At 43.5% G+C, this 27882-nt stretch overlaps 1 protein-coding gene across 1 annotated transcript in view; it reads left to right on the forward strand.

The window, feature by feature from the left end:
- tmem63c (transmembrane protein 63C) overlaps positions 1-27882 on the forward strand; it is a 494723-nt gene that overhangs the window by 290618 nt on the left and 176223 nt on the right. The window contains exons 13-14 of the mRNA XM_059962995.1: positions 6685-6807; positions 20013-20166. Of these exons, the coding sequence (XP_059818978.1) occupies positions 6685-6807; positions 20013-20166 (277 nt within the window). The remainder of the gene's footprint in view (positions 1-6684; positions 6808-20012; positions 20167-27882) is intronic.

Genomic DNA, 27882 nt, shown 5'->3' on the forward strand with positions numbered 1-27882 from the left:
ATAAACAATAAGGTGGAAGATTATAATGAAGTAGACTGTGAGTAGACGAGGAAACAATTTAATAATCTTGTAACAGGAGGGTAGAAGCTGTCTTTGAGCCTGGAGTTATGTGCTTTTAAGATTTTTATCTTCTGGTAGTGATAGAGTAGTGTTTCTATGAGTTGACATCTGGGATCAGTAGTATTTATCAGGGATCAGAATCAGAATCAAAATCAGAATTAGGTTTATTATCACTGGCATGTGTCGTGAAATTTGTTAACTTAGCAGTAGTTTTATGCAATATACAATATAGAAGAAGAAGGAAGAAAAAGTAATAATAATAAAAAATAAGTAAATCAATTCACAATATATGTATATTGAATAGATTAAAATCAAGCAAAAAACTGAAATAATTGTTATTAAAAAAAGTGAAGTAGTGTTCACAGATTCAATATCCATTTAGGAAACGGATGGCAGAGGGGAAGAAGCTGTTCCTGTATTGCTGAGTGTGTGCCTTCAGGCTTCTGTACCTCCTTCCTGATGATAACAGTGAGAAAAGGGTGCTGGAGGTCCTTAATAGATGATGCCTTTCTAAGACACCACTCCTTGAAGAGGTCCTGGGGACTTTGTAGGCTAGTACCCAAGATGGAGCTGACTAAATTTACAACCCTCTGCAGCATCTTTCGGCCCTGTGCAGTAGCTCCCCACCACCCCATACCAGACAGTGATGTCAGCACATTAGAATGCTCTCCACAGTAGATCTATAGAAGTCTTTGAGTGCATTTGTTGACATACCAAATCTCGCTGACTTGCTTTCTTTATAACTGCATTGATATGTTGGGACCAGGTTAGATCCTGAGAGATCTTAACACTCAGAAACTTGAAACTGCTCACTCTCCCCACTTCTGATCACTCTATGAGGATTGGTGTGTGTCCCTTCGTCTTACCCTTCCTGAAGTCCACAATCAGCTGTTATGTCTTAGTGATGTTGAGTTCAAGATTGTTGCTGCGACACCACTCCGCTAGTTGACATATCTTGCTCCTGTACATCCTCTCGTCTCCATCTGAGATTCTACAAACAATGGTTGTATCATCTGCAAATTTATAGATGGCATTTGAACTATGCCTAGCCACACAGTCATGGGTATAGAGTTGCTCATTGTGGCCTCTGTCGGTTGTGGTTGACCATAGGTTTTGTGCCTCTGGTAGTCACTGGTTTGTCGAGCAGCATCGACTCTGGCTACTGAGGCCGATCCTGGAACGATAGGCTCTGCCACAGTTGCTGCATGTGTAGGGCGCTGTGGAATTGTTATCCATTGTGCTCTCTGTTTAGCTCTCTGCTCCTCAAACTGACTCAGGATCACTCTTTTGCCTTGCTCTAGATGTTGCTGAAGAGTACCTCGCCATTTGTTGCGGTCATCTGCTATATCCTCTCAGCACTCTGTGTTGATTTTTAAGGCTTTCATGTTGCGCTTGCAGAGGTCCTTGAAGCCAAGCTTGGGTCTTCCAATGTTCCTTTTGCCTGTTGCTAGTTCTCTGTAGAGGATGTCCTTTGGCAGTCTACCATCCTTCATACGATGGACATGGTTCAGCCAGTGCAGTCTGCATTGTCTTAAAAGCGTGAATGTTGTGGGAAGTCCAGCGTGGGAGAGGACCTCAGAGTTTGGGACTTTGTCTCTCCAGGAGACACCGAGGATGCAGCAAAGGCTGCACAAGTGAAAACTATTGAGTTTCCTCTCCTGTTTGGAGTAGATTGTCCAAGTTTCGCTGCCAAACAGGAGAGTGCTGATAACGCATGCATTGTACAAGGCAGTCTTGGTCTTTGTAGCGAGTTTCAGATTCTCCCAGACCCACAAGGAGAGTCGAGCAAGGATTGATGTTGCTTTGCTGCTACGCCTATTGTTTTCAGCATCAAGGGAGAGAGTATCGCTAATGGTTGACCCCAAGTATGTGAACTTGTGGACTACTTCTAGATCGTAATTGTTGAAGGTAATGACTGGTGTCTTCACCACGTTCTGGGCAAGGACATTTGTTTCCTTTAGGCTGATGGTAAGCCTGAAGTTCTTGCATGCCTTAGAGAAGTGGTCCATGAGAGTTTATAGTTGCTGTTCCGTGTGCAAGGTTATAGCAGCGTCATCGACAAAGAGCATGTCACATATTTTGATTTTTCGCACCTTTGTTCTTGCTCTCAGGCACGCAGGGTTGGGCAGCCACCCATCAGACCTGGTGTGCATGTAGATGCCTACTGTCAACGTCCCAAACACGTGCTTCAATAGCATAGAGAATAAGATGCCGAATAATGTTGGGGCCAACACGCATCTTTGTTTAACTCCACTATGAATAGCAAAGGGTTCTGATGAGCTGCCATCGTACTGACCAGTAGCCTCATGTCATCATGGAATGACTTGATGATATTTTGGAGTTTCGGGGGACAGCCAATCTTGAGGAGGACCTGAAAGAGCCCATCCCTGCTGACAAGATGGAATGCCTTGGTCAAATCGATGAAAGCGACATAGAGGGGTTTCTGTTGTTCCCTGCACTTCTCCTGGAGTTGACGGAGTGAGAAAATCATGTTGACAGTTGACCTCCTTGTGTGAAAGCCACATTGGGACTCAGGGTAGACTCATTCTGCCAGAGTTTGTAGACGTGCCAGAGCTACACGAGCAAACACTTTGCCGACAATACTCAGGAGGGAGATACCCCTGTAGTCGTTGCAGTTGCTCCTATGACCCTTGTTCTTGTACAAAGTGACGATTTTGGAATTGCGCGTATCCTGTGGTATGACTCCTTCCTTCCAGCACTGACAGAGGACTTTGTGTAAAGTTTGGAAGAGTGAGCTCTTGCAGTGTTTGATCAGGTCTAGAGGAATCCCATCATTGCCAGGAGCTTTTCCTGGGACCAGACTGTTAATTGCCTTGCTGAGGTCTTCAGTGGTTGGTATGGAGTCAAGTTCATCCATGACTGGTAGACAATCGATGGCATCAATGGCTGAGCTAACAACAACATTTTCCTGTGAGTAGAGCTCAGAGCGGTGTTCTACCCAGCATTCCATCTGCTTACTTTTATCGGTGATTATTTCACCACTGGATGACTTCAAGGGTGCTGTCTTGCTCTGCGATGGGCCAACGGCCTTCTTGATACCATTATACATCAATCTGATGTTGCCTTTCATAGCTGCTGTGTGTCCTCACTGAGCTGGAGCCAGTACTCACTTGCGCACTGCCTTGCAGTCTGTTTGCACTTTGCTTCTAGCAGCTCGAAGAGCCTGGAGTATTTGGTCAGATGGTGAGCGCTTGTACTCTGTGAGAGCTGCACGCTTGGCTTCGATGACAGGAGTCATGAGGTTGGACTTCGCCTCAAACCAGTCACTGCTCTTTGTGGTCTTTCTTCCAAAGATAGAGAGTGCTGATTCGTGGATGGTGTCGCGAAGATATGACCATTGTTCTGTTGCAGTATCTCCTTGTGAGGAGGTAGTCATAGCACCCTGTACTGACTTGGCAAACTGGGCAACCTTTTCTGACTGTTTCATCTCTGTTGTGTTGATGCAAGGTTTTCCAGTTTGTTTGGAGTGGTGGATTTTCTTTGGACGTAGTTTGATCTTGCTGCATACTAAAGCATGATCCGTATCACAGTCTGCACTGTGGTATGAGCGGGTGATTAGTACAGAGTTAATGAAATAGCACTTGGTGATGATCATGTCTAGCTGGTGCCAGTGTTTAGACCATGGATGTCGCCATGAGACCTTGTACTGCGACTTCATCTGAAAGTAGGAGTTAGTTACACACAGGCTGTGATAGGACCAGAACTCCAGGAGACGTTGTCCATTGTCATTTATTTTGCCAATTCTAAAGTGGCCAAGACAAGACGGTCAGGAATTGTTATTGGCTCCCACTCTGGCGTTGAAGTCACCAAGGAGTATGAGTTGCTCATCACTGGGAATATTCCTGACAACAGCTCCTAATTTGTCGTAGAACATGTCTTTTGCCTCAGAGGCAGAGTTCAAAGTGGGGCATACACACTAACGAGAGACACTGGGCCATGACTGGTGCATAGGCAGAGAGTCATAAGTCATTCTGATCTATTTTCTGGTGGCTCCACCAATTGCACCAAGGAGTTCCTAATGGCAAAACCCACTCCATGCTCACGGGGCTCGTCTTGGTTCTTTCCCTGCCAGAATGTGTAGTCCCTTTCCATCAGTGTACCTGAATTGCCAAACGTATTTCTTGTAGGGCAGCTATATCTACCTTGAGCCTTAGTAGCTCATTGTTAATGACCACTGTTTTTTGTGCATCTTCAATACCCTTGAGGTTTTGGTCAAGTCTAGTCATCATTGTGCGAACAGTCCAACATCTCAACTTGAGGGGAGTTGTCTTATTCAATTTATTTTCTTTCTTGTCTGGTGCGATAGTTAGTCAGCTCTTCGTGGAATTATACCTATGCACCCAATAAGGAAGACTGACTGTGGCAGGACAGCACCTTATTGGCTGGGGGCTGCCCAGCTTGAGGCAGGCAGTAGCTGTCCAGTGAAACACGATGGTCTCTCCCACTGGCGGAAGCAACCCCTGGCGTCATGCTCTACGCCATTCAAGCATTATGACTTATAACCGGTAACTGCTGCTTCCCTCATTTGTCAAGCACTATAAAGCGAAGCTGGAGTGGCCTCTCCAGGGCGCAAGCCAGGACAGAATTGATAAGGAGATCTGTCTGTTGCCCCTGCAGTAGGACCCTGCCCCCCCCCCATGCTGATGACAGGTCCACAGGTCCAAAGGAACAATGGAAGTCGATACAGTTTGGTGTCAGTAGCATTGCAGGGGTTGCCGTGCCGGTGCTGGGTACAGCAGTCAGCCACCTTCGGGACTCCAACTTCGTATTTTTCCTTGGGGTTTACTCCCAAAGCCTTTCCTGTGAGTGAGTATAGCCGCAAGGCAGCGTAGGTTTGTAATTGGAGTTTCCCTCTCTTAGATGAGCTACCATCCATGGTTAATGAGCCCCATCTGCCCAGAGCAACTGGTTTTAAGGTGCCAGTGACCCACCTTTGCCCCTTCTCCTGTCAAAGAGAACAGCTCCGCCGGGCATAAGAACTATGCCACACATGAAGGCCAGGAGTTGGACTTGGTTGTCAGAGGCTGTTTGAGAAGCACACCATGAAGAACATTTGTTTAGCAGTGGGAGCTCGTCCCCACTACCACCCTTCAGTTATGACTACCTTAAGAACCATGGGCTTCTGAGTCAGGGATCACAGGGTCTCTGGGTGCAGCAGTTCTTGGCCAGTGGTGTTCCTCAGGTATCAGTGCTGGTCCAGTGGTGCTCTGCAGGGATCAGTGTTGGTCAAGTTGTATTTCTCAGGGATCCATACGGGAAACAGTGGTGTTCCTCAGGAATCCATGCTGAGACCAATGGAGTTCCTCAGGGATCAGTGCTGGGACCAGTGGTGTCTTGCAGAGAATAATGCTGGAATTAGTAGTGTACCTCAGGAGTCAGTGCTGGTCCAGCAGTGTTCCTCAGTGATCAGTGCTGGTCTAGTTGTATTCCTCAGGGATCGATGCTGGGCCCAGTGGTATTCCTCATGGAACCTTAGGGATCTGTGCTGGAATGCCTGTACTTTAATTAATATTTGGATATCAATGTAGGTAGCCTGAGCACAAGAAATTGAGGGGTGACCTTATTGGGATACATAAAATCACGAGGGGCATCCATAAAGTGAATGTTCACAGTCCTTTCCCTAGGCTAGGGAAGTCTAAAATTAGAGTATGTAGATTTAAGGTGAGGGGGATAAATTTCTTTCTTTCTTTCTCAATCTTATTATTATTATTAATAATATGAACAAAATACAAATGATATATTAATAAAGAAATTACAAACATACAAATTCCCATTACAGATGTAAAAAAATATAAGCAATGGTTACAGTATAAATGAGTTTACCAAAACATGAACCATACAATATATGTATGAACATGGTAAGTCTAGATATTTCATAATATATGATATAAAAAAAACAGAAAAAATAAAAAAATACATATATATAATGCAAAATTAACTAACCTACTAGGGGATAAATTTAATAGAGATCTGAAGGGCAATGTTTTCACAAAGATGGAACTGGGTGTTTGAAACAATCTATCTGAGGAGGTGGGAGAGCCAGGTACGATTACAGCATTCAAAAGACATTTGAATGGGTACATGGATATAAAAGGTCAAGAGGGATATGGTTCAAATGCAGACAAATGGGTCTAGCATCCTGGTCAGCATGTATCATTTGAGTTGAGGGGCCAGTTTGTGTAGTTATGTGCTGTATGACTATGACTGTTTGATGGGTAAGAGAGGGATAAAGGCCAAATGCAGGTGAATAGGTCTAGTTCAGGAATGTACTTCAGCAGGCATGGACAATTTGATGAAGGCCCTGTTCCCCTGCTGTCCCAATGATAACCTTCAGGTACTGACATTCCAACAAAAAGCATGGATATATCATATAAAACATCAATATACTTCCTAAACATTGGTGTTCTGAACTGGGTACATATCTAGAACTTGGTCTGTTTTTTAATAAAGTTTAGAATAGCCTCCTTTCCAGCCACAATCGTGGTAAAGATATCCTTTCCTTTGTTTCAGACCACTCAGACTGCTGTCCACTCACCTCTCTCTGTATTACTCTCTCACATTTCTCACACATTTGTTTTTCTAAGTGTATCCTTACTTTTCTAGGATCATGAAGGATTACCAGCACAGTAAGTGCCGGAATCGGTTGCAACAGTCCAGCGTTACAACTATCGTCAAGTCTTACAGATGGGATGTTCGCTATGCCCCTGGGCTCAGCGATATTATCTGGTGAGTCATTCTCAGAAGATCTGAAATTTAGTTTATCAGTAACAAAGTAAATGACAGCAGGAAAGTGTTTAACATATCTATACTTTTTCCTCAGTATTATTATTGTACCTGTTAGTTCTGTTAGTATCGTAAGCAATAGAAACAGGAGTAGGTCACTCCGTCCTTACACCACAGCTAAATTTATACGTAACATGCCTTTCCCTTGGTTACTCAACTGTAAAGTTTCATGTTGATAATTAATGAGTGAAGAATCTCTCAGACAACAGCAGCAGATTTTGCAGTATGTGCTGTCGTCAATCAGTGTACTGATCTGTATGTAAACACATCAGTAAAGAATATAATTTAGGAAATCTCATATTACAACTTGCCTCTCATTTCTAGTGTGCTGAGAATGGATCCAGAGTTAGTGGTATGTTCCTTGTGTGGGATGTGGGAACTTTGGCAGACTTCCAGTCTCCCTGATAACTATATCTACAAGCACACCGAACTGCAACTCCTTAGGAACCGTGTCAAATAACTGGTGGTTCAGCACAATGACCTTTGTCTCCTACAGGAAAATGAGGAGGTGATAGATAGGAACTACAGGGAGGTAGTCACCCCAAGTTGTAGGAGGCAGGTACCTGGGTGACTGACAGGAGAGGGAAGGGAATAGACAGCCAGTGCAGAGTACCCTGTGGTCATTCTCCTTAATAATAAATTATACCGCATTGGATACTGTTGGGAGACCTAACTGGGAGAAGCCACAGCGTGCAGGCCTCTGGCTCTGTGGCTCAGAAGGGAGGGGGTGGGGGGAGAAGAGGTGAGCTGTAGTGATAGGGGATTCATTGGTTAGAGGAACAGAAAAGAGTTTCTATGCACAAGGGAAACAGAAGGTATCCTGAAGAAGGGTCTCAATCTGAAACGTCAACTGTTTACTCTTTTCCATAGATGCTGCCTGACCTGCTGAGTTCCTGCAGCATTTTGTGTGTGTTGATGTGGATAAGAACGAGATACTCGGATATCTTGTTGCATCCCAGGTGCCAGGGTCAGGGATATCTTGACTGAAAACACAAAAATACAACTGCAGATGCTGTGGATCAAAGAATACGTACACAATGCTGGAAGAACTCAGCAGGTCAGGCAGCATCCATGAGAAAAGAGTGTCTACTCTTTTCTCTCGGATGCTGCTTGACCTTCTGAGTTCATATCTTGATTGGGTCCACAGCATTCTTAAGTGGAAAAGTGAGTAGCCAGAGGTCAAGGTCCATGTTGGTACCAATAACATAGGTAGGCTAGGTAATGTGGTCCTGCCAAGTGAGTTCAGGGAATTAGGATCTAAATTAAAAGACAGAGCTACCAGGGTCATGATCTCAGGATTGCTGCCCCTGCTATGTGCTGGTGAGGCCAGAAATAGGAAGATCATACAGTTTAACATGTGACTAAGGAGTTGTTGCAGAAGGGAGGTCTTCAGATTTGTGGATCATTCGGCTCCCATCCAGGGAAGGCGGGACTTGTGCAGAAGATATGGTTTGCACCTGAACTGGAAGGGAACTAATATCTTAGCAGGAAGATTTTCTAATGCTGTTTGTGTGGAAGGGGTGTTAGACCAAAATTGCAAGGGGATGGGAACCAGAGTGCTAGAGCAGATAATGGACTGGTTGTGGAGAAATATGTTTTTAAGCCTACGTGGAATAATGACATTGTGGCCATTGGTGAGACTTGGTTGCAGGAGAGGCAGGACTGGAAGCTTAATGAACTGGGTTTCCATTGTTTTAGACACGGTAGAGCGGGAGGAAATAACAAAGGAGGGGCGGCATTACGAGTCAAGGAAAATGTTACAACAGTATTAAGTCAAGACAAACTGCAGAACTCTTCTACTATGGATGGAACTAAGGAATAAGAAGGGGATGACCATATTAATAGTGTTTCGGTGGTGCTATAAAGTTTGTGAACCCTGTAGAATTTTATCTAATTCTGCATAAATGTGACCTAAAATCTGATCAGATCTTCATGCGTCTTAAAACTAGATAAAGAGAACCCAATAAAATAAATAACACAAAACGTACTCATTTATACTTATTCATTTATTTATTGTTGTGTCCTTGAGCAAGGCACTTAACCACACATTACTCCAGTCCACCCAGCTAAAAATGGACACTGGCAAAATGCTGGGGGTTAACCTCGCGATAGACTGCCATCCTGTCCGGGGGGTTGGGGGGGAGGGAGTCTCGTACTCTCAGTTGCTTCACGCCACAGAAACCGGCATAAGCACTGGCCTGATGAGCCTATAAGGCTCATGGACAGACTTAACATATTCGGCACAGCATTGTGGGCTGAAGGGCCTGTATTATGCTGTAGGAGGTCTATGTTCTATTATTTGTTGGAAAAATGTATGTGAACTTTTGCTTTTAGTAACTGGTGGGACCCCCTTGTACAGCAATAACTTCAACCAAATGTTTCCTTACAAGACAGCTTGAACTCTGGGATATTGGTGGGTTGAACTGCCTGGACCATAAGACATAGTAGCAGAATTCGCCCACTCAATCCATCGTGGCTGATCCCAGATCCCACTCAACCCCATACACCTGCCTTCTTGCCATATCCTTTGATGCCCTGACTTATCAGGAAACCTATCAACTTCCGCTTTAAATGTATGCATGCACTTGGCCTCCACTGCAGTCTATGTCAGAGAATTCCACAGATTTATTACTCCCTGGCTAAATAAATTCCTCTTTACCTCTGGTCTAAAAGGTTGCCCCTCAATTTTAAGGCTCTGCCCTCTAGTTCTGTATATCCCCACCATAGGAAACATCCACCTTATCTATACTTTCAACATTCAGTAGGCTTCAATGAGATCTCTCCATATTCTTCTAAATTCCAGTGATTACAGGCCCAAAGCGCCAAATGCTCCTCATATTCTAACCCCTTCATTCCTGGAATCACCCTCATGAACCTCCTCTGGACTCTCTCAAATGGCAACACATCCTTTCTAAGATATGGGCCCAAAACAGTTGACAATAGTCCAAGTGTGGCCCGACTAGTGTCTTATAAAGGCTCAGCATTATCTTTTTGCTTTTATATTGTATTCCATAAGACCATAAGATATAGGAACAGAAGTAGGCTATTCGGCCCATTGACTGTGCTCTGCCATTCAATCATGGGTTGATCCAATTCTTCTAGTCATCCCCACTCCCTGACTTCTCCCCATACCCTTTGATGCCCTGGCTAATGAAGAAGCTATCTATCTCTGCCTTAAATACACCCAATGACTTTGCCTCCACAGCCTCTTATGGGAACAAATTCCACAGGTTTACCACCTCTGTCTAAAGTAATTTCTCCACATCTCTGTTCTAACTGGATGTCCGTCAATCCTGAAGTCATGCCCTCTTGTCCTAGATTCCCCTGCCATGGGAAATAACTTTGCCATGTCTAATCTGTTCAGGCCTTTTAGCATTTGGAATGTTTCTATAAGATTCCCCCTCATTCTCCTGAACTCCATGGAATACAGCCCAAGAGCTGCCAGACGTTCCTCATACGGTAACCCTTTCATTCCTGGAATCATTCTCGTGAATCTTCTCTGAACCCTCTCCAATGGTGGTATATCCTTTCTAAAATAAGGAGCCAAAAACTGCACACAATGCTCCAAGTGTGTATCGACATCACATCCCTGCTCTTATATTCTATACCTCTAGAAATGAATGCCAGCATTATATTTGACTTCTTCATCACCAACTCAACCTGGAGGTTAACCTTTAGGGTATCCTGCATGTGGACTCCCAAATCCCTTTGCATCTCTGCATTTTGAATTTTCTCCCCGTCTAAATAATAGTCTACCCATTTATTTCTTCCATCAAAGTGCATGACCATTGTATTGTATTGTATTTCATTTGCCACTTCTTTGCCCATTCCCCAAAACTATCTAAGTCTCTCTGCAGGCTTTCTGTTTCCTCAACACTACCCATTCCTCCACCTATCTTTTTCATCATTGGCAAATTTAGCCACAAATCCATTAATCCCACAGTCCAAATCATTGACATACATCGTAAAAAGCAGTGGTCCGAACACCGACTGCTGTGGAACTCCGCTGGTAACCAGCAGCCAGCTAGAATAGAATCCCTTTATTCCCATTCTCTGTTTTCTATCAATCAGCCAATGCTCCACCCATGCTAGTAACTTCCCTGTAGTTCCATGGGCTGTTACCTTGCTGAGCAGCCTCATGTGTGGCACCTTGTAAAAGGCCTTCTGAAAATCCAAGTACACCATATCTACTGCATCTCCTTTGTCTACGCTGCTTGTAGTTTCATCAAAGAATTGCAGTAGGTTTGTCAGGCTTTGGCCTATCTTATCATGTGCCTCCAAGTACTCCATAATCATCCCTAACAATGGATTCCAACAACTTCCCAACCACTGATGCCAGGCTAACAGGTCTATAGTTTCCTTTCTGCTGCCTCTCACCCTTCTTAAATTTATTCCCCTTGAAATAAATGCCAGTAATGTATTTGCCTTCTTTACCACAGACTTAACCTGTAAATTAACCTTGTCTTGCACAAGGACTCTGAAGGCCCTCTGCACTTCTGATGATTGAACGTTCTCCCCACTTAGATTATAGTCTGCACTATTGTTCCTTTTATCAATATACATTATCATACATTTCCCAATGCTGTTTCCCATCTGCCATTTTTTTGCCCATTCTGGCAATTTGTCTAAGTCCTGCTGAAATTGTATTGCTTCCTTAGCACTACCTACCCCTCCACCTACCTAAGTATTACCTGTAAATTTTGCCTCAAAGCTATCAATTTCATTATCTAAATCATTGACAATGTGAAAAGTAGTGGTTCCAAACTGACCCCTGAGGAACACCACTAGTCACCGACAGCCAACCAGAAATGGCTCCTTTTATTCCCAGTTGCTGTCTCCTGCCTGTCATTCCGCTATCCATGCCAGTACCTTTCCTGTAATGCCATAGGATTTTATCTTGTTAAGCAGCCTTAGGTGGGCACCTTTTCAAACACCTTCTGAAAATCCAAGTAAATGACATCCACTGCCTCTCCTTTGTCCACACTGCTTGTTACTTCCTCAAAGAACTCTTAACAGATTTGTTAGGCAAGATTTCCCTTTACAAAAACTATGCTGACCTTGACTTATTTTATCATTAGTCTCCAACTACCTTGAAATCTCATCCTTAGTAACAGACTCCAACACTTTCTCAACCACTGAGGTTAAGCTGACTGGCTAATAATTTCCTTTCTTTTGCCTTCCTCTCTTTAAAGAGTTGTGCGATATTTGCAATCTTCCTATCATCTGAGACCATGTCAGAATCAAGTGATTCTTGAGTGATCATAACCAATGCATCCGTTAGCTCTTCAGGAACCACTCTGAGGACTCTGGGATGTAGTCCATCTGGTCCAGATGACTTATCCACCTTAAGATCTTTGAGTTTGCCTGGCACTTTTTTCTTTGTAATAGCAATGGCACACTTCCCTGCTCTCTGACACTCACGGACCTCTGGCATACTGCTAGTGTCTTCCACAGTGAAACAGATGCAAGTTACCCATTAAGTTAATCTGCCATTTCTTTGTCCCCCATTTCTACCTCATCAGCATCATTTTCCAGTGATCCAATATCAACTCTCCCCTCCTTTTCACTCTTGAGATAACTGAAAAACCTTCTGATATCCTGCTTTATATTATTGGTTAGTCTGCCCTCATATTTCATCTTTTCTCTTCTTATAGCCTCTTTAGTTGTTGTTTGTTGGATTTTAAAACCTTTCCACTCACTTTTGCTACCTTGTATGCCCTTTCCTTGGCTTTTATGCAGTCCTTAACATATTCTGTCAGCCACAGTTCCCTACCCCTGCCATTTAAGAACTTCTTCCTCTGTGGGACATATCCATCCTTTGCCTTGTGAACTATTCCCAGAAACTTCAGCCATCTCTGTTCTGCTGTCATCCCTGACAGTATCCTCCTCCAAACCACCTGAGCAAGCTCCTATCTCATGCCTTTGTGAGTCCCTTTATTCCATTGCGATCCTGCTCAAATTGCAGTGTGAATTCAATCATATTATGATTACTGTCGCCTAAGGGTACCTTTATGTTAAACTCACTAATAAAATCTGGGTTATTACACAACACCCAATCTAAGATAGCTTTTCCTCTAGATGGCTCAAGCACAAACTGCTCTAAAAAGCCATCTTGTAGGCATTCAACAAATTCCCTCTCTTGTGATCCAACACCAGTCTGATTTTCCCAATCCTCTTGCAAGTTGAAGTCCCCCGTTACAATTGTGTCATTACCCTTATTACATGCCTTTTCCATCTCCCTTTGCAATCTCAATCTCACATCTTGGCTACTATTTTGAGGCCTATATATGATTCCCATAATGGGTTTTTTACCCTTGCAATTTCTTAATTCCATCCACAAATATTCAACATTCTCTGACCCTATGCCACCTCTTTCTAAAAATGTAATTTCATCTCTTATCAACACAACCACACCACAGCTTATGCCTTCCTGCCATTCCTTTCAATACAAAGTATATCCTTTGATGTTAAGCTCCAAACTATGACCTTCTTTCAGCCACGACTCAGTGATGCATAACGTCATATCAACCAATCTCTAATTGTGCCACGAGTGTATCCACCTTAATCTGAAACCTACGTACATTTGAATACAGCACCTTCGGTCCTGCATTCTTTTCCCTTTTGAATTTTGCCTCTGTGGTACAATGTAACTCTTTGCTCTGTCTGCAATTATACCCAATCATTGGTTTAACCTTCCTTACGTTAACGTTACATCCATCATCTACTTGTAAAACTGCTGGCATATCCTCAGCTTTATCATACGTGTTCTCATCCCCTGCCATATTAGATTAAACCACTCACAACAACTCTACTAAATCTGCCCGCAAGAAAATTGGTCCACCTCGGTTTCAGTTACAACCCATCCTTTTTGTACAGGTCCCTCCTGCCCCAGACGACCTCCCAATTATCCAGAAATCTGAATCCCTGCCCCCTGCTTCAATTCTTCAGCCATGCATTTATCTGCCATCTCATTCTATTCCTATCCTCACTGTGGCATAGCACAGGCAGCTGTCTTGAGATTACTACCTTTGAGGTCCTGCTTCTCAGTTTCCTTTCTAACTCACTGTATTCTTTTTTCAGGAACTGCTCCCTTTTTCTTCCTATCTCATTGATATTAATATGTACCACAACTTCTGGCTGCTCACCATCCCTTTTCAGGATATTGTGCACGCATCCAGAAACTTCTTGAACTCTGGCACCTGGGTGTTTCCTATTTTGTGTCCACAAAATCACCTATCTGTCCTCTGACTATAGAGTCACCTGTTACTGCTGCCATCCTCTTCAGTTCTCTACTTTTCTGAGCCACAGGCCCAGACTTAGTGCCGGAGGGTCAGCTGCTGTTGCTTCCCTGAGGTATGTCGTCCCCCTCTAACAGTACTCAAAATGGAGTACTTATTGTTGAGATCTTCCCACAACATTTCTACAGCATTAAGAGCAGGACATTGACTGGCCATTCCAAAATATGAATTTTCTTCTTTTTAAACCATTTTGCTGTTGATTTACTCTTGTCTTTTGGATATTGTCTTGTATTATCCAACTTCTATTCAGCTCAGGTTGATGGAATGCTACCCTGATATTTTCCTGTAAAATGTCTTGATACAAGTTTTTATTCATTGTTCCCTCAACAATGAGGAAGCAGTCCAGGTTCTGAGGCAGCACAGCAGCCCCAAACCATAATGCTCCTTCCACCATTCTTCACAGTTGGGATGATGTTTTGGTGTTAGTGTGCAGTGTCCTTTTTCCTCCAAACATAGCAATGTGCATTACTGCCAAAAAGTTCAACTTTTGTCTCATCTGTCCACAGAATACTGTCCCAGAAGCATTGCAGAACATCTAGGTAATATTTTGCAAACTTGAGACACGCAGCAATGTTTGGAGAGCAGTGGTTTTTTTCGTGGTGTCCTTCCATGAACACCATTCTTGTTCATTGTTTTTTTTATAGTGGACACATGTACAGAGAGCTTAACAAGTTCTAGAGATTTATGCAGGTCTTTTGCTGTTACGCTTGGGTTCTTTTTCAGCTCCTTCAGCATTGCATGTAGTGCTCTTGGTGGGATCATAGAAACATAGAAACAGAGCACAATACAGGACCTTCGGCCCACAAAGCTATGCCAAACAGGTCCTTACCTGAGAAATTACCCATAGCCCTCTATTTTTGCGAGTGTAAAAGGCCCTATCGTATCCACCTCCATTACTATTGCCGTTCCACGCACTCACCACTGTCTGCGTAAAAAATGTAACCCCTGATATTTCCACTGTACCTACTTCCAAGCACTTTAAAACTGTGCCCTCTTGTGCTAGCCATTTCAGCCCAAGGAAAAAGCCTCCGACTATCCACACAATCAATGCCTCTCCTCATCTTGAACACCTTTATCAGGTCAACTCTCATCCTCTGTTGCTCCGAGGAAAAAAGACCAAGTTCACTCAACCTATTCTCATAAGGCGTGCTTCCCAATCCAGGCAACATATAACCATATAACCATATAACAATCACAGCACGGAAACAGGCCATCTTGGCCCTCCTAGTCCGTGCCGAACCCTTAATCTCACCTAGTCCCACCTACCCGCACTCAGCCCATAACCCTCCACTCCTTTCCTGTCCATATACCTATCCAATTTTACCTTAAATGACACAACTGAACTGGCCTCTACTACTTCTACAGGAAGCTCATTCCACACAGCTATCACTCTTTGAGTAAAGAAATACCCCCTCGTGTTTCCCTTAAACTTCTGCCCCCTAACTCTCAAATCATGTCCTCTAGTTTGAATCTCCAAACATGCTTGTAAATCTCCTCCGCATCCCTTCATATAGTGAGACGACCAGAACTGAGCACAGTGCTCCAAGTAGGATCTGACCAGTGTCCTATATAGCTGCAACATTACTTCTTGGCTCCTAAACTGAATACCACAATTGATGAAGGCCAATGTACCGTATGCTTTCTTAACCACAGAGTTAACCTGTGCAGTAGCCTTGAGTGTCCTATGGACTTGGACCCCAAGATCCCTCTGATCCTCCACACTACAAAGAGTCTTAACATTAATACTATATTCTGTCATCATATTTCACCTACCAAAATGAACCACCTCACACTTAACTGGTAAGAACTCCATCTGCCACTTCTCAGCCCATTTTTGCATCCTATCAATGTCCCACTGTAAACTCTGACAGCCCTCCACACTATCCACAACACCTCCAACCTTTGTGTCATCAGCAAATTTACTAACCCATCCCTCCACCTCTTCATCCAGGTCATGTATAAAAATCAGAAAGAGTAGGGGTCCCAGAACAGATCCCTGAGGCACACCACTGGTGACCGACCTCCATGCAGAATATGACCTGTATACAACCACTCTTTGCCTTCTGGGGCAACACAGTTCTGGATTCACAAAGCAATTTCTCCTTGTATCCCATGCCTTTGTACTTTCTCAATAAGTCTTGCATGGGGTAATTTGTCAAATGCCTCATTGAAATCCATATACACTACATCTACTGCTCTACCATCATCAAAGTGTTTAGTCACATCCTCAAAAAATTCATTCAGGCTCGTGAGGCATGACCTGCCTTTCACAAAGCCATGCTGACTATTCCTAATCATATTATATCTGTCCAAATGTTCATAAATCCTGCCTCTCAACTTACCAACCACTGAAGTAAGACTCACTGGTCTATAATTTCCTGGGCTATCTCTACTGCCTTTCTTGAATAACGGAACAACAGCTGCAACCCTCCAATCCTCCGGAACCTCTCCTGTCCTCATTGATGATGTAAAGATCATCGCCAGAGGCTCAGCTATCTGCTCCCTCGCCTCCCACAGTATCTTGTCCAGTCCCTGGGGTACATCTCGTCTGGTCCTGGTGACTTATCCAATTTGATGCTTTCCAAAAGCTCCTGCACATCCTCTTTCTGAATATCTACATGCTCAAGCTTTTCAATCCGTTGTAAGTTATCTCTACAATCGCCAAGATCCTTTTCTGTAGTGAACACTGAAGCAAAGTACTTATTAAGTACTTCTGCTCTTTCCTCTGTTTCTATACATACTTTTCCACTGTCACACTTGATTGGTCCCATTCTCTCACATATTATCCTTTTGCTCTTAACATACTTGTGGAATGCCTTGGGCTTTCCTTAATCCTGTCTGCTAAGGTCTTCTCATGGCCCCTTCTGGCTCTCCTAATTTCTTTCTTAAGCTCTTTCTTGCTAGCCTTATAATCTTCTAGCTTTCTATCATCAGCTAGCTTTTTGAACCTTTTTGATACCTCCTACGGGATCCCACTACCAAGCACATCTTTCCCTCCCCCCCTTTCTGCTTTCCGCAGGGATCGCTCCCTATGCGACTCCCTTGTCCACTCGTCCCCCCATCCCTCCCCACCGATCTCCCTCCTGGCACTTATCCTTGTAAACGGAACAAATGCTACACCTGCCCTTACACTTCCTCCCTCACCACCATTCAGGGCCCCAGACAGTCCTTCCAGGTGAGGTGTGGTATACTGCGTCCGGTGCTCCTGGTGTGGCCTTTTATATATTGGTGGGACCCAACGCAGACTGGGAGACCGTTTCGCTGAACACCTACTCTCTATCTGCGAGAGAAAGCAGGATCTCCCAGTGGCCACACATTTTAATTCCATGTCCCATTCCCATTCTGTTATGTCTATCCATGGCCTCCTCTACTGTCAAGATGAAGCCACACTCAGGTTGGAGGAACAATACCTTATATACCGGCTGGGTAGCCTCCAACCTGATGGAACATTGACTTCTCTAACTTCCATTAATGCCCCTCCTCCCCTTCTTAACCCATCTCTGATATATTTAGTTTTTTTTACCCCCACCCTTTTTTTTCTCTCTGCCCATCACTGCCTGTTCTCCATCTCCCTCTGGTGCTCCCCTCCCCCTTTCTTTCTCCCTAGGCCTCCCGTCCCATGATCCTTTCCCTTCTCCAGCTCTGTATCACTTTTGCCAATCACTTTTCCAGCTCTTAGCTTCATCCCACTCCCTCCGGTCTTCTCCTATCATTTTGCATTTCCCCCTCACCCCCACTTTCAAATCTCTTAGTATCTTTCCTTTCAGTTAGTCCTGACAAAGGGTCTCGGCCCGAAACGTTGACAGCGCTTCTCCCTATAGATGCTGCCTGTTCCACCAGCATTTTGTGTGTGTTGTTTTGAACCTTTTGTAAGGTCTTCTTTTCTTTTTGACTAAATTTAAGTACAGCCTCTCCGCTTGTAGGCTTATCTACGTTTTGTGTCAAGAACCTGTCTTGAACACACTTAACAAACTCCACCCCATCTAAACCTCTTGTTCTAGAGAGATGCCAATCGATATTTGGGAAATTAAAATCTCTCACCACGACAACCCTGTTATTATTACACCTTTCCAAAATCTATCTCCCTATCTGCTCCTCGATGTCCCTGCTACTATTGGGTGGTCTATAAAAAACACCCAGTAGAGTTATTGACCCCTTCCTGTTCCTAACTTCCACCCACAGAGACTCCGTAGACGATCCTTCCATGTCTTCCTCCTTTTCTACGGCCGTGACACTATCTCTGATCAACAGTGCCACACCCTCACCTCTTTTGCCTCCCCTCCTGTCCTTTCTGAAACATCTAAAGCCTGGCACTCGAAGTGACCATTCCTGCCTCTGAGCCATCCAAGTCTCTGTAATGGCCACAACATCATAGTACTTGGATCTTTGATCTTGACTTTGATGCAATAGTACTGAGTTTCCTCCATTTGTTGAAAATTTCTCTTACTGTGGACTGATGAATACTCAGATCTTTAGAAAGGCTTTTGTAGCCTTTCCCAGCATCATGAATCTCTACAATTCTTCTAAGGTTAGCTGAAAGTTGTTTTGACTGAGGCATGGTGCACATAAACAAATCTTTCTTGAGGAGATCAAGCTCAGTCAGTAACCTGACTTTGTGTGCCTTTTTTTTGTAGGGCAGGGCACCTCTGCAACCCACACTTCCAATCTCATTGACTGAAACACCCGACTCCAAATAGTTTTTGTAGAAGGCATTATCCCAGAAGCTCACATACTTTTTCCAGCAAATACATGAAATATTGGATCATTTTTCTCAATAAATAAATGAAGTATAATGTTATTTAATTGGGTTCTCTTTATCTGGTTTTAGGCTTCACTGTGGTTCATTCTTTACATAAATGATTTGGATAAGGGTACGTGTGGCATGATCAGAAAATTTGTATACTTCTCCAAAATTAGCTTTATAACAGTAGGATAGACAATTACAATGCTTGAAAGACATTGGAGGGGTACATTGATTGAAAGATTTAGAGGGATATAGGCCATATACAGTAAGATGAAATAATATCAGTTAGGCATCTTGGACAGCATTGACATTGGGTAGAAGGACCTGTTTCCATGCTACATGACCCTGTCTCCATCAATCCTCACTTTGCCCCTGAAATATGAGGTATTCGGGGTCAACCACTTTGCAGGGTCTGGAGTCACTCTGCCTCATCACCACTCCCTCCTTCTTTCTCTATCCTTCCCTCCCTCTATCCACTATTCCCTCTTTTTGCCACTCCAGCGTGTTCTGCCTCTTTCCTTTCCTGTCTTCTCATTTTACTGTCTTTCCTTTCCCTTCCCATTTCCTAATTTCATCTGATTGCACAAATGCATTCCTCAGCCCCATTTCCTTTAACTGCTGCATCATGACAACAATCACAAATTCTTCCAATGACTCCCTCCCCTTTTGCCAAGATTGGTACAATTAACTGATTATTAAAGACTCGTCCAAGACACCCTCTGTGAGCCTCAAAGTAGAAAATCACAGCAACATTAAAATTGTAACAAATTGTAACTGACCCTCCTAGGACCAATTAGAATGTTCTTTAGACTCTTGGATGCAGGGTGAAGTCTGTTGTCCATCCAATTTCAATAGGTTTCATCTTGACGGGGAACCTTAGCAAAGTTTTCTAAATTTGATGGTTTCACGTGTGACTCATTTTCTACTTTAGTGGGAGATCGCGATCCCATAATTTAGAGTTACAGTCTATAGTGCCAGCATTAGCAGAAGCAGCTGAGGTTGGGACATACAATATATATAGAATGTGGTCCTGCCTATTGGGTTTCAGCTTCATCCTCTGTTGATGTTCCCTCATTTGCTCGTGATGTCTTTTCTCACTGTGTTAGGGAGAATCTGTCGGTGCAGGGCAGTGTCTGGTGGATCCGCTGCGCCATTCTCAACATCCTCCTCTTTCTACTCCTCTTCTTCCTCACTACACCTGCCATCATCGTGAACACTATGGATAAATTCAATGTCACTAATCCCGTGGAGAGCCTGAAGGTAAGTGCTGTCCACTAACCCTGACATGCTTAACACCCTTACAGCTATACAAGGCCTGCTCCATGCACAGAGCAAGGTTATCCTACCTGTCAATGCTTGGTCCCTGTACAGAAGCCTTGCTCCCTCACTGGGCTATGGTGCTAATCTCCCAAATCGGTTTCAAGGGAGAGGGCAAAGTAACTGACCCCACTGAGATTTACCACTCCCTACACTGTACCTAGTGCAGAGAGATCTCACTCCCTACACTGTATGCAGTGCAGAAAGATCTCAGTCCCCATATGGTACCCAGTGCAGACAGATCTCACTTCCCACACTGTACCCAGTACAGAGATACTCGGTCCCCACACTGTATCCAGTGCAGACAGGTCTCGCTCTCCACACTGCCCCCAGTGCAGAGAGATCTCACTGGCCACTCTGTCCCCAGTGCAGAGAGATCTCTCTCCCCACACTATATCCAGTGCGGGCAGATCTCATCTAACCCAGATACTGTGTTGGGAGTAAAGTGGGTGGCATTATTTCTACTCCTCCTGGGAATGGTCTGAGCAAAAAATTTAAAAAAGCAATAGAAAATGTTGGAAATAGTTAGCAGATCAGGCAGTATCTATGTGGAGAGAAACTGAGCTAACTTTGCATCATATTAAATGGTACAAGCCCTTTGGCCCAAATATGTATGTTGGCCAACTTGTCTACCTGAATTAGTCACATTTCCCCATGTTTGGCTCATATCAAAATCAGGTGTATTATCATTGATTACTGAATCAGGTTTATGATGTAAAATTTGTAGCCATATAACACAAAGACATACAAAAATCTATACATTTCAAAAATAAATAAATAATAAATAAAAAGAAAGAATAATGAGATAGTGTTCATGGGTTCATTGACTGTTTAGACCGCTAATGGTGGAGGGGAGGAAGCTGTTCCTAAGTCATTGAGTGTGGGTCTACAGCCTCCTGTACCTCCTCCCTTATGGGCAGAAGTGGGCATGTCCCTGATTATGAAGGTCCTTAATGATGGATACTGCCTTCTTGAAGCACCTTCTCTGTCTTGAAGATATTCTCAATTGTGGGGAGGGATGTGTCTACAATGAGGTTGGCTGTCTACAAAGTTCTGCAGCATCTGTGATCCTGTGCATTGGAGTTTCCATACCAGAGGGTGGTGCAATTAGTCAGAATACTCTCCATGGTAGTGTCCATGAGTTCAGAGAAGGTTCAGGAATGATGGAAAAGTTTCTGAAAACTTCAGGCTCCTGGAATAATAAGAAGAAGGCATGTCCTAGATGGTGGGTATCATTAATGATGGATGCCACCTCTTGAGTCACTGCCTCTTGAAGTTGTCTTTGATGATGGGGAGGATACTGCCTATGATGGAGCTGGCGGAGTCTTCAACCCTCTGCAACCTCATGAAATCTTGTGCATTGGAAGCTCCATACTGGGTAGTGATGCAACTAGTCAGAATACTATCCATGATATATCTGGAGAAATTTGCTTGGAAACTTTGGTAACCTACCAGATTTCCTCAAACTTCTAATGAAGTACAGCTATTGGTGTGCTTTCTTCACGATTGCATCAATATGGTGGGCCTTGGACAGATCCTCTAAGATGTTGATGCCCAGGAACTTGAAGCTGCTCACCCTTTCCACTGCTGAACCCTTGCATTCCCTTGACTACCCCTTCCAGAAGTCCATAATCATCAGAGGTGCAGAGGGATTTAGGAGTCCTTGTTCAAGTCTCCCAGAGGTTAATTTACAGGTTGAGTCTATGGTAAAGAAGGCAAATGCAATGTTGGCATTTATTTCAAGGGGAATAGAAGATAAAAGCACAGAGATAATGCTATGATTTGATAACACTAGTCAGGCAGCACTTGGAGAATTGTCAACAGTTTTAGGCCCCATATCTCAGAAAGAGTGTGTTGTCATTGGAAAGAGTCCAGAGGTGGTTCACGAGTGTGATTCCAGGAATGAAGGGGTTAACATATGAAGAGCATTTGGCACCTTTAGGCCTGTACTCACTGGACTTTAGAAGAATGTGGGGCATCTCCTTGAAACCTAATGAATGTTGAATGGTCTAGATAGGGTTGATGTGGAGAGAGTGTTTCCTACAGTTGGGGTATTCCAGGACTAGAGGGCACAGCCTCAAAATTGAGGGACAAACTTTTAGAACAGATGTAAGGAGGAATTTTTTTTTACTCAGATGCTCTGCCACAGACTGTGGTAGAGGCCAAGTCTGTGGGTATATTTAAGGTGGAAGTTGATGGTTTCCTATTCAGTCAGGGCATCAAAGGATTGGGCGAGAAGGCAGGAGTATGGGGTTGAGTGGGATTCAGGATCAGCCATGATGGAATGGCGTAGCAGATTTGATGGACTGAATGGCTTAATTCTGCTCCTATGTCTTATGGTCCTATGATCAATTCCTTAGTCTTAAATGACAATAGACAGTAGGTGCAGGAGTAGGCTATTCGGCCCTTCTAGCCAGAACCGCCATTCACTGTGATCATGGCTGATCATACACAATCAGTACCCCGTTCCTGCCCTCTCCCCATATCCCTTGACCCCGCTATCTAAAAGAGCTCTATCTAACTATCTCTTGAATGCATCCAGAGACTTGGCCTCCACTGCCTTCTGGGGCAGAGCATTCCACATATCCACCACTCTCTGGGTGAAAAAGTTTTTCCGTATCAATGACATTGAGTGCAAGGCTTCTGTTGAGACACCATTCAACCAACTGATATACTTCACACGTCATTTTTGCCATCTGAAGTTCTGCCAATAACAGTGGTGTCTTTTAGAAATTTATAAATTGTGTTTCAGCCTCATAGTCATTAATGTAGAGAGAGTAGAGCTGTGGGCTTAACACATCAAGTCAAGTCAAGTCACTTTTATTGTCATTTCGACCATAACTGCTGGTACAGTACATAGTAAAAATGAGACATTTTTCAGGACCATGGTGTTACATGACACAGTACAAAAACTAGACTGAACTACATAAAAAAAAACAACACAGAGAAAGCTACACTAGACTACAGACCTACACAGGACTGCGTAAAGTGCATAAAAACAGTGCAGACATTACAATAAATAATAAACAGGACAATAGGGCAAGGTGTCAGTCCAGGCCTCAGGTAGCGAGGAGTCTGATAACTTGGGGGAAGAAATTGTTACATAGTCTGGTCATGAGAGCCTGAATGCTTTGGAACCTTTTCCCAGACAGCAGGAGGGAGAAGAGATTGTATGAGGGGTGCATGGGGTCCTTCATAATACTGTTTCCTTTGAGGATGCAGCGTGTAGTGTAAATGTCCATGATGGTGGGAAGAGAGACCCTGATGATCTTCTCAGTTGACCTCACTATCCGGTGCAGGGTCTTGCGATCTGAAATGGTGCAATTTCCGAACCAGGCAGTGATGCAGCTGCTCAGGATGCTCTTTATACAACCCCTGTAGAATGTGATGAGGATGGGGGGTGGGAGATGGACTTTCCTCAGCCTTTGCAGACAGTAGAGAAGCTGCTAGGCTTTCTTTGCTATGGAGCTGGTGTTGAGGGACCAGGTGAGATTCTCCGTCAGGTGAACAGCAAGAAATTTGGTGCTTGATATCTTCATATCCTTGAGGTACATCAGTGTTGATTGTCAGTGAGGAGATGTTATTTCTTGATGAAGTGGTCAAGGATCCAGTTGCAGAGGGAGGTACTGAGGCCCAGGTTTAGAAGCTTGGTAATTAATACAGAACAAATGATGGATTTGAACGCTGAGCTGTGTTCGACAAACTGCAGCTTGATGTATATTTTGTTGTAGTCTAGGTGCTACAAAGCAGAGTGGAGAGCCATTGAGCTGGTGTCAGGTGAAATGCAGAGTCTAGCCCCTGGCACTCCCTCTGTAAAAAAAATTCTTACCATAAAAACTTTTATTTAAACCTCTTACCTTAAACCTGTTCCCTCCAGTGTTAGCATTTCCATCCTGGGGGTAAAAATAACCCAGGATTCAAGTGCATAGGAGACAGTTGAGACAGTTAGGGGGACAGATAGGAGATTCTGTGGCTGCGAAAAGATGTCAGGAGGATGTGTTGTGTTCCAGGTACTAAGGTCCAGGATGTCTCAGAGCAACTGCAGAATATTTTCAAGAGGGAAAGTGAACAGCCTGAGGTTGTGGTGCATATTGGCACCAATGACTTAGATAGAAAAGATGAAAAGGTCCTGTATAGGGAGTTAGGGAAGAGGCTGAAGTGCAGCACCTCCAAGGTAGTAACATCTGGATTACTCACAGTGCCATGTGCTAGCAAGACAGGAATAGGATGTTTAACAGATGAATGAGTGGCTGAGGCCTGGTGCAGGGGATGGGCTCTCAGATTTCTGGATCATTGGGATCTCTTCTGGGGAATGTATGACCTGTAAAAAAAAGGATGGGTTATACCTGAACCCAAGGGGGGCCAATCTCTTTGCAAGCAGATTTGCTAGAGTTCTGGAGAGGACTTAAACTAACCTGGCAGGGAGATGGGAACTGGAGAAATGGGATGAAGATGGGCAGTTGGTATGCAAGCAGATGAAACACTGAAGATATGGCAGATGATATGGCAAAAATGCAGTCAGTGGGATGAACTGAAGTGTAACATGACAGCAAAATCAAAAAGGGTGATGAATTTAGGTCTGAAGGTGTGATATTAGAATACACAAGGTATATAGAATAAGGTAGATGATCTTGTAGCGCATTATAGTTTGGCAGCTAAGACTTTGTGGGCATCATTGAGTTGTGACTGAAGAAAAATCATAGTTGGGAGCTTAACGCCCAAGGATACATATTGTATTGAAAGGACAGGCAGGAAGGCAAAAGCGGTGGCATGGGTCTTGGTAAAAAAAATGAAATCAAATCCTTAGAAAGAGATGACAATAGGATCAGATGATGTAGAATCCTTTTAGTAAAATTACCCTGATGGAAGGCCTCTGAATATAGGCCTCTGAACAGTAGCTGCAAATTACAATAGGAGACAGAAAAGTCATGTCAATAAGGCAATGTTACGATAGAATATGCAGGTAAATTTGGAAAATCAAATTAGAGAGAATTCATAGAATGCCTATGAGATGGCTTTTTAGAGCAGATAGTGCCCACTAGTTGAAAAGCAGTTCTGGATTGGGTGCTGTGGAATGAATCAATTTGATAGGGGAGCTTGAGGTAAAGGAACCCTTAGGAGACAGTGATCATAATATGGTAGAATTCATTCTGAAGTTTGAGAGGGAGAAGATAAGGTCAGATAAAGGATGACGGCAGAGCAGCAATGGCTGATACATCCCAAAGGAGTAGTAGTATTCTAAAAGCAGGATCAATGAACCATGGCTGATAAGAGAAGTAAAAGCCAACAAAAAAAATGCCTAAGACAAGGCATATAATAGAGCAAAACTTAGTGGAAAGTTAGAGGATTGGGAATTAATTAAAAACCAGCAGAAGGTGAAGGCAACTAAAAATTCATAAAGAAGGAAAAGATAGAATACAAAAGTAAGCTAGCCAAAAATATGAAAGAGGATACGAGATGTTTCTACAGATATAGAAAGTGTAAAAGAGAGGGAACTGTAGATATCAGGCTGCAGGAAAATGATGCTGGAGTGGTGGTAATGGAGGCTGAGGAAATGATGGGTGAACTGAATAAGTAATTTGCATCAGTTTTCACTCTGGAAGACACTAGTAGTATGCCATAATTTTGAGGGTGTCAGGGGACAGACGTTGCCACTAACTAGGGAGAAGGTGCTTGGGAAACTAAAAGGTCTGGAGGTAGATAAGTCACCTAGACCAGATGGTCCACACCCCAGGGTTCTGATGGAGGTAGCTGAAGAGATTAGAGAGGCATTAGCAATGATCATTCGAGAATCAATGGATTCTGGCATGGTTCTGGAGGACTGAAAATAGCAAATTTCACTCCACTCTTCAAGAAGGGGGAGAGGCAGGGGGAAAAAAAGGGAAATTATAGGTCATTTAGTCTGACCTCAGTATTTGGGAAGATGTTGGAGTTGATTGTTAAGGATGTAGTTTTTGGGTACTTAGAAGCACATGATAAAATAAGCAGCAGTCAGCATGGCTTCCTCAAAGGGAAATCTTGCTTGACAAATCTATTGTATGGAATTCTTTGAAGAAGTAACAAGCAGAATAGACAGAAAAGAATCTGTGGATGTTATGTGTGTGGATTTTCAGAAGGCCTTTGACAAGGTGCCACACATGAGGCCGATTAACTTTGAAGCTCATGATACTAGAGAGGTACTAGCATAGATAGAGCATTGGCTGATTGTCAGGAGGCAAGAGTGGGAATAAAGGGAGCCTTTTCTGGTTGGCTGCTGGTGACTAGGGTGTTCCACACAGGTCTGTGTTAGGTCTGCTTCTTTTTACGTCATACAGTGGCATGCAAATGTTTGGGCACCCCAGTCGAAATTTCTGTTACTGTGAATAGTTAAGTGAGTAGAAGATGAACTGATCTCCAAAAGTTACTAAGTTAAAGATGAAACATTTTGTTCAACATTGTAAGCAAGATTATTTTTGTTTTGTACAATTTTAGAGTGAAAAAAAAGCAGCACCATTCAAATGTTTGGGCACCCCAAGAGATTTGAGCACTCATAACTTTCACCAAGGTCTCAGACCTTAATTAGCTTGTTAGGGCTATGGCTTGTTCACAGTCATTGTTAGGAAAGGCCAGGTGATACAAATTTCAAAGCTTTATAAATACACTGAATCCTCAAACCTTGTCCCAACAATCAGCAGCCATGGGCTCCTCTAAGCAGCTGCCTAGCACTCTGAAAATTAAAATAAATGATGCCCACAAAGCAGGAGAAGGCTTTAGGAAGAGAGCAAAGCATTTTCAGGTAGCTGTTTCCTCAGTTCATAATGTAATTAAGAAATGTCAGTTAACAGGAATGGTGGAAGTCAAGTTGGGGTCTGGAAGACCAAGAAAACTTTCCAAGAGAACTGCTCATAGGATTGCTAGAAAGGAAAATCAAAACCCCTGTCTGACTGCAAAAGACTTTCAGGAAGATTTGGCGGACTCTGGAGTTGGGGTGCACTGTTCTACTGTGCAGTGACACCTGCACAAATATGACCTTCATGGAAGAGCCATCAGAAGAAAACCTTTCTGTGTCTTCACCACAAAATTCAGTGTCAGAAGTTTGCAAAGGAACGTCTAAACAAGCCTGATACATTTTGGAAACAAGTCTGATGAAGGTAAAATAGAACTCACTGGCCGCAAGGAGCAAAGTTATGTTTGGAGAAAAAAGGGTGCAGAATTTCATGAAAAGAACACCTCTCCAACAATTAAGCACGGGGGTGAATTGATCATGCTTTGGGCTTGTGTTGCAGCCAGTGACACCGGGTCATTTCACTAGTAGAGGGAAGAATGAATTTAATTGAATACCAGGAAATTCTGGAAGCAGACATCACAATGTCTGTAATAAGCTGAAGATGAAAAGAGGATGGCTTCTACAACAGGATAATGATCCTAAACACACCTCAAAATCCATAATGGACTACCTCAAGAGACGCAAGCTGAAGATTTTGCCTTGGCCCTCACAGTCCCCTGACCTAAACATCATCGAAAATCTGTGGATAGACCTCAAAAGAGCAGTACAAGCAAGACAGCCCAAGAATCTCACAGAACTAGAAGCCTTTTGCAAGATAGAATGGGTGAAAATCCCCCAAAAAAGAATTGAAACACTCTTAGCTGGCTACAGAAAGCGTTTACAAGCTGTGATAC

Source organism: Hypanus sabinus, chromosome 2, assembly GCF_030144855.1.
Source record: "Hypanus sabinus isolate sHypSab1 chromosome 2, sHypSab1.hap1, whole genome shotgun sequence".
Taxonomy (NCBI): domain Eukaryota; kingdom Metazoa; phylum Chordata; class Chondrichthyes; order Myliobatiformes; family Dasyatidae; genus Hypanus; species Hypanus sabinus.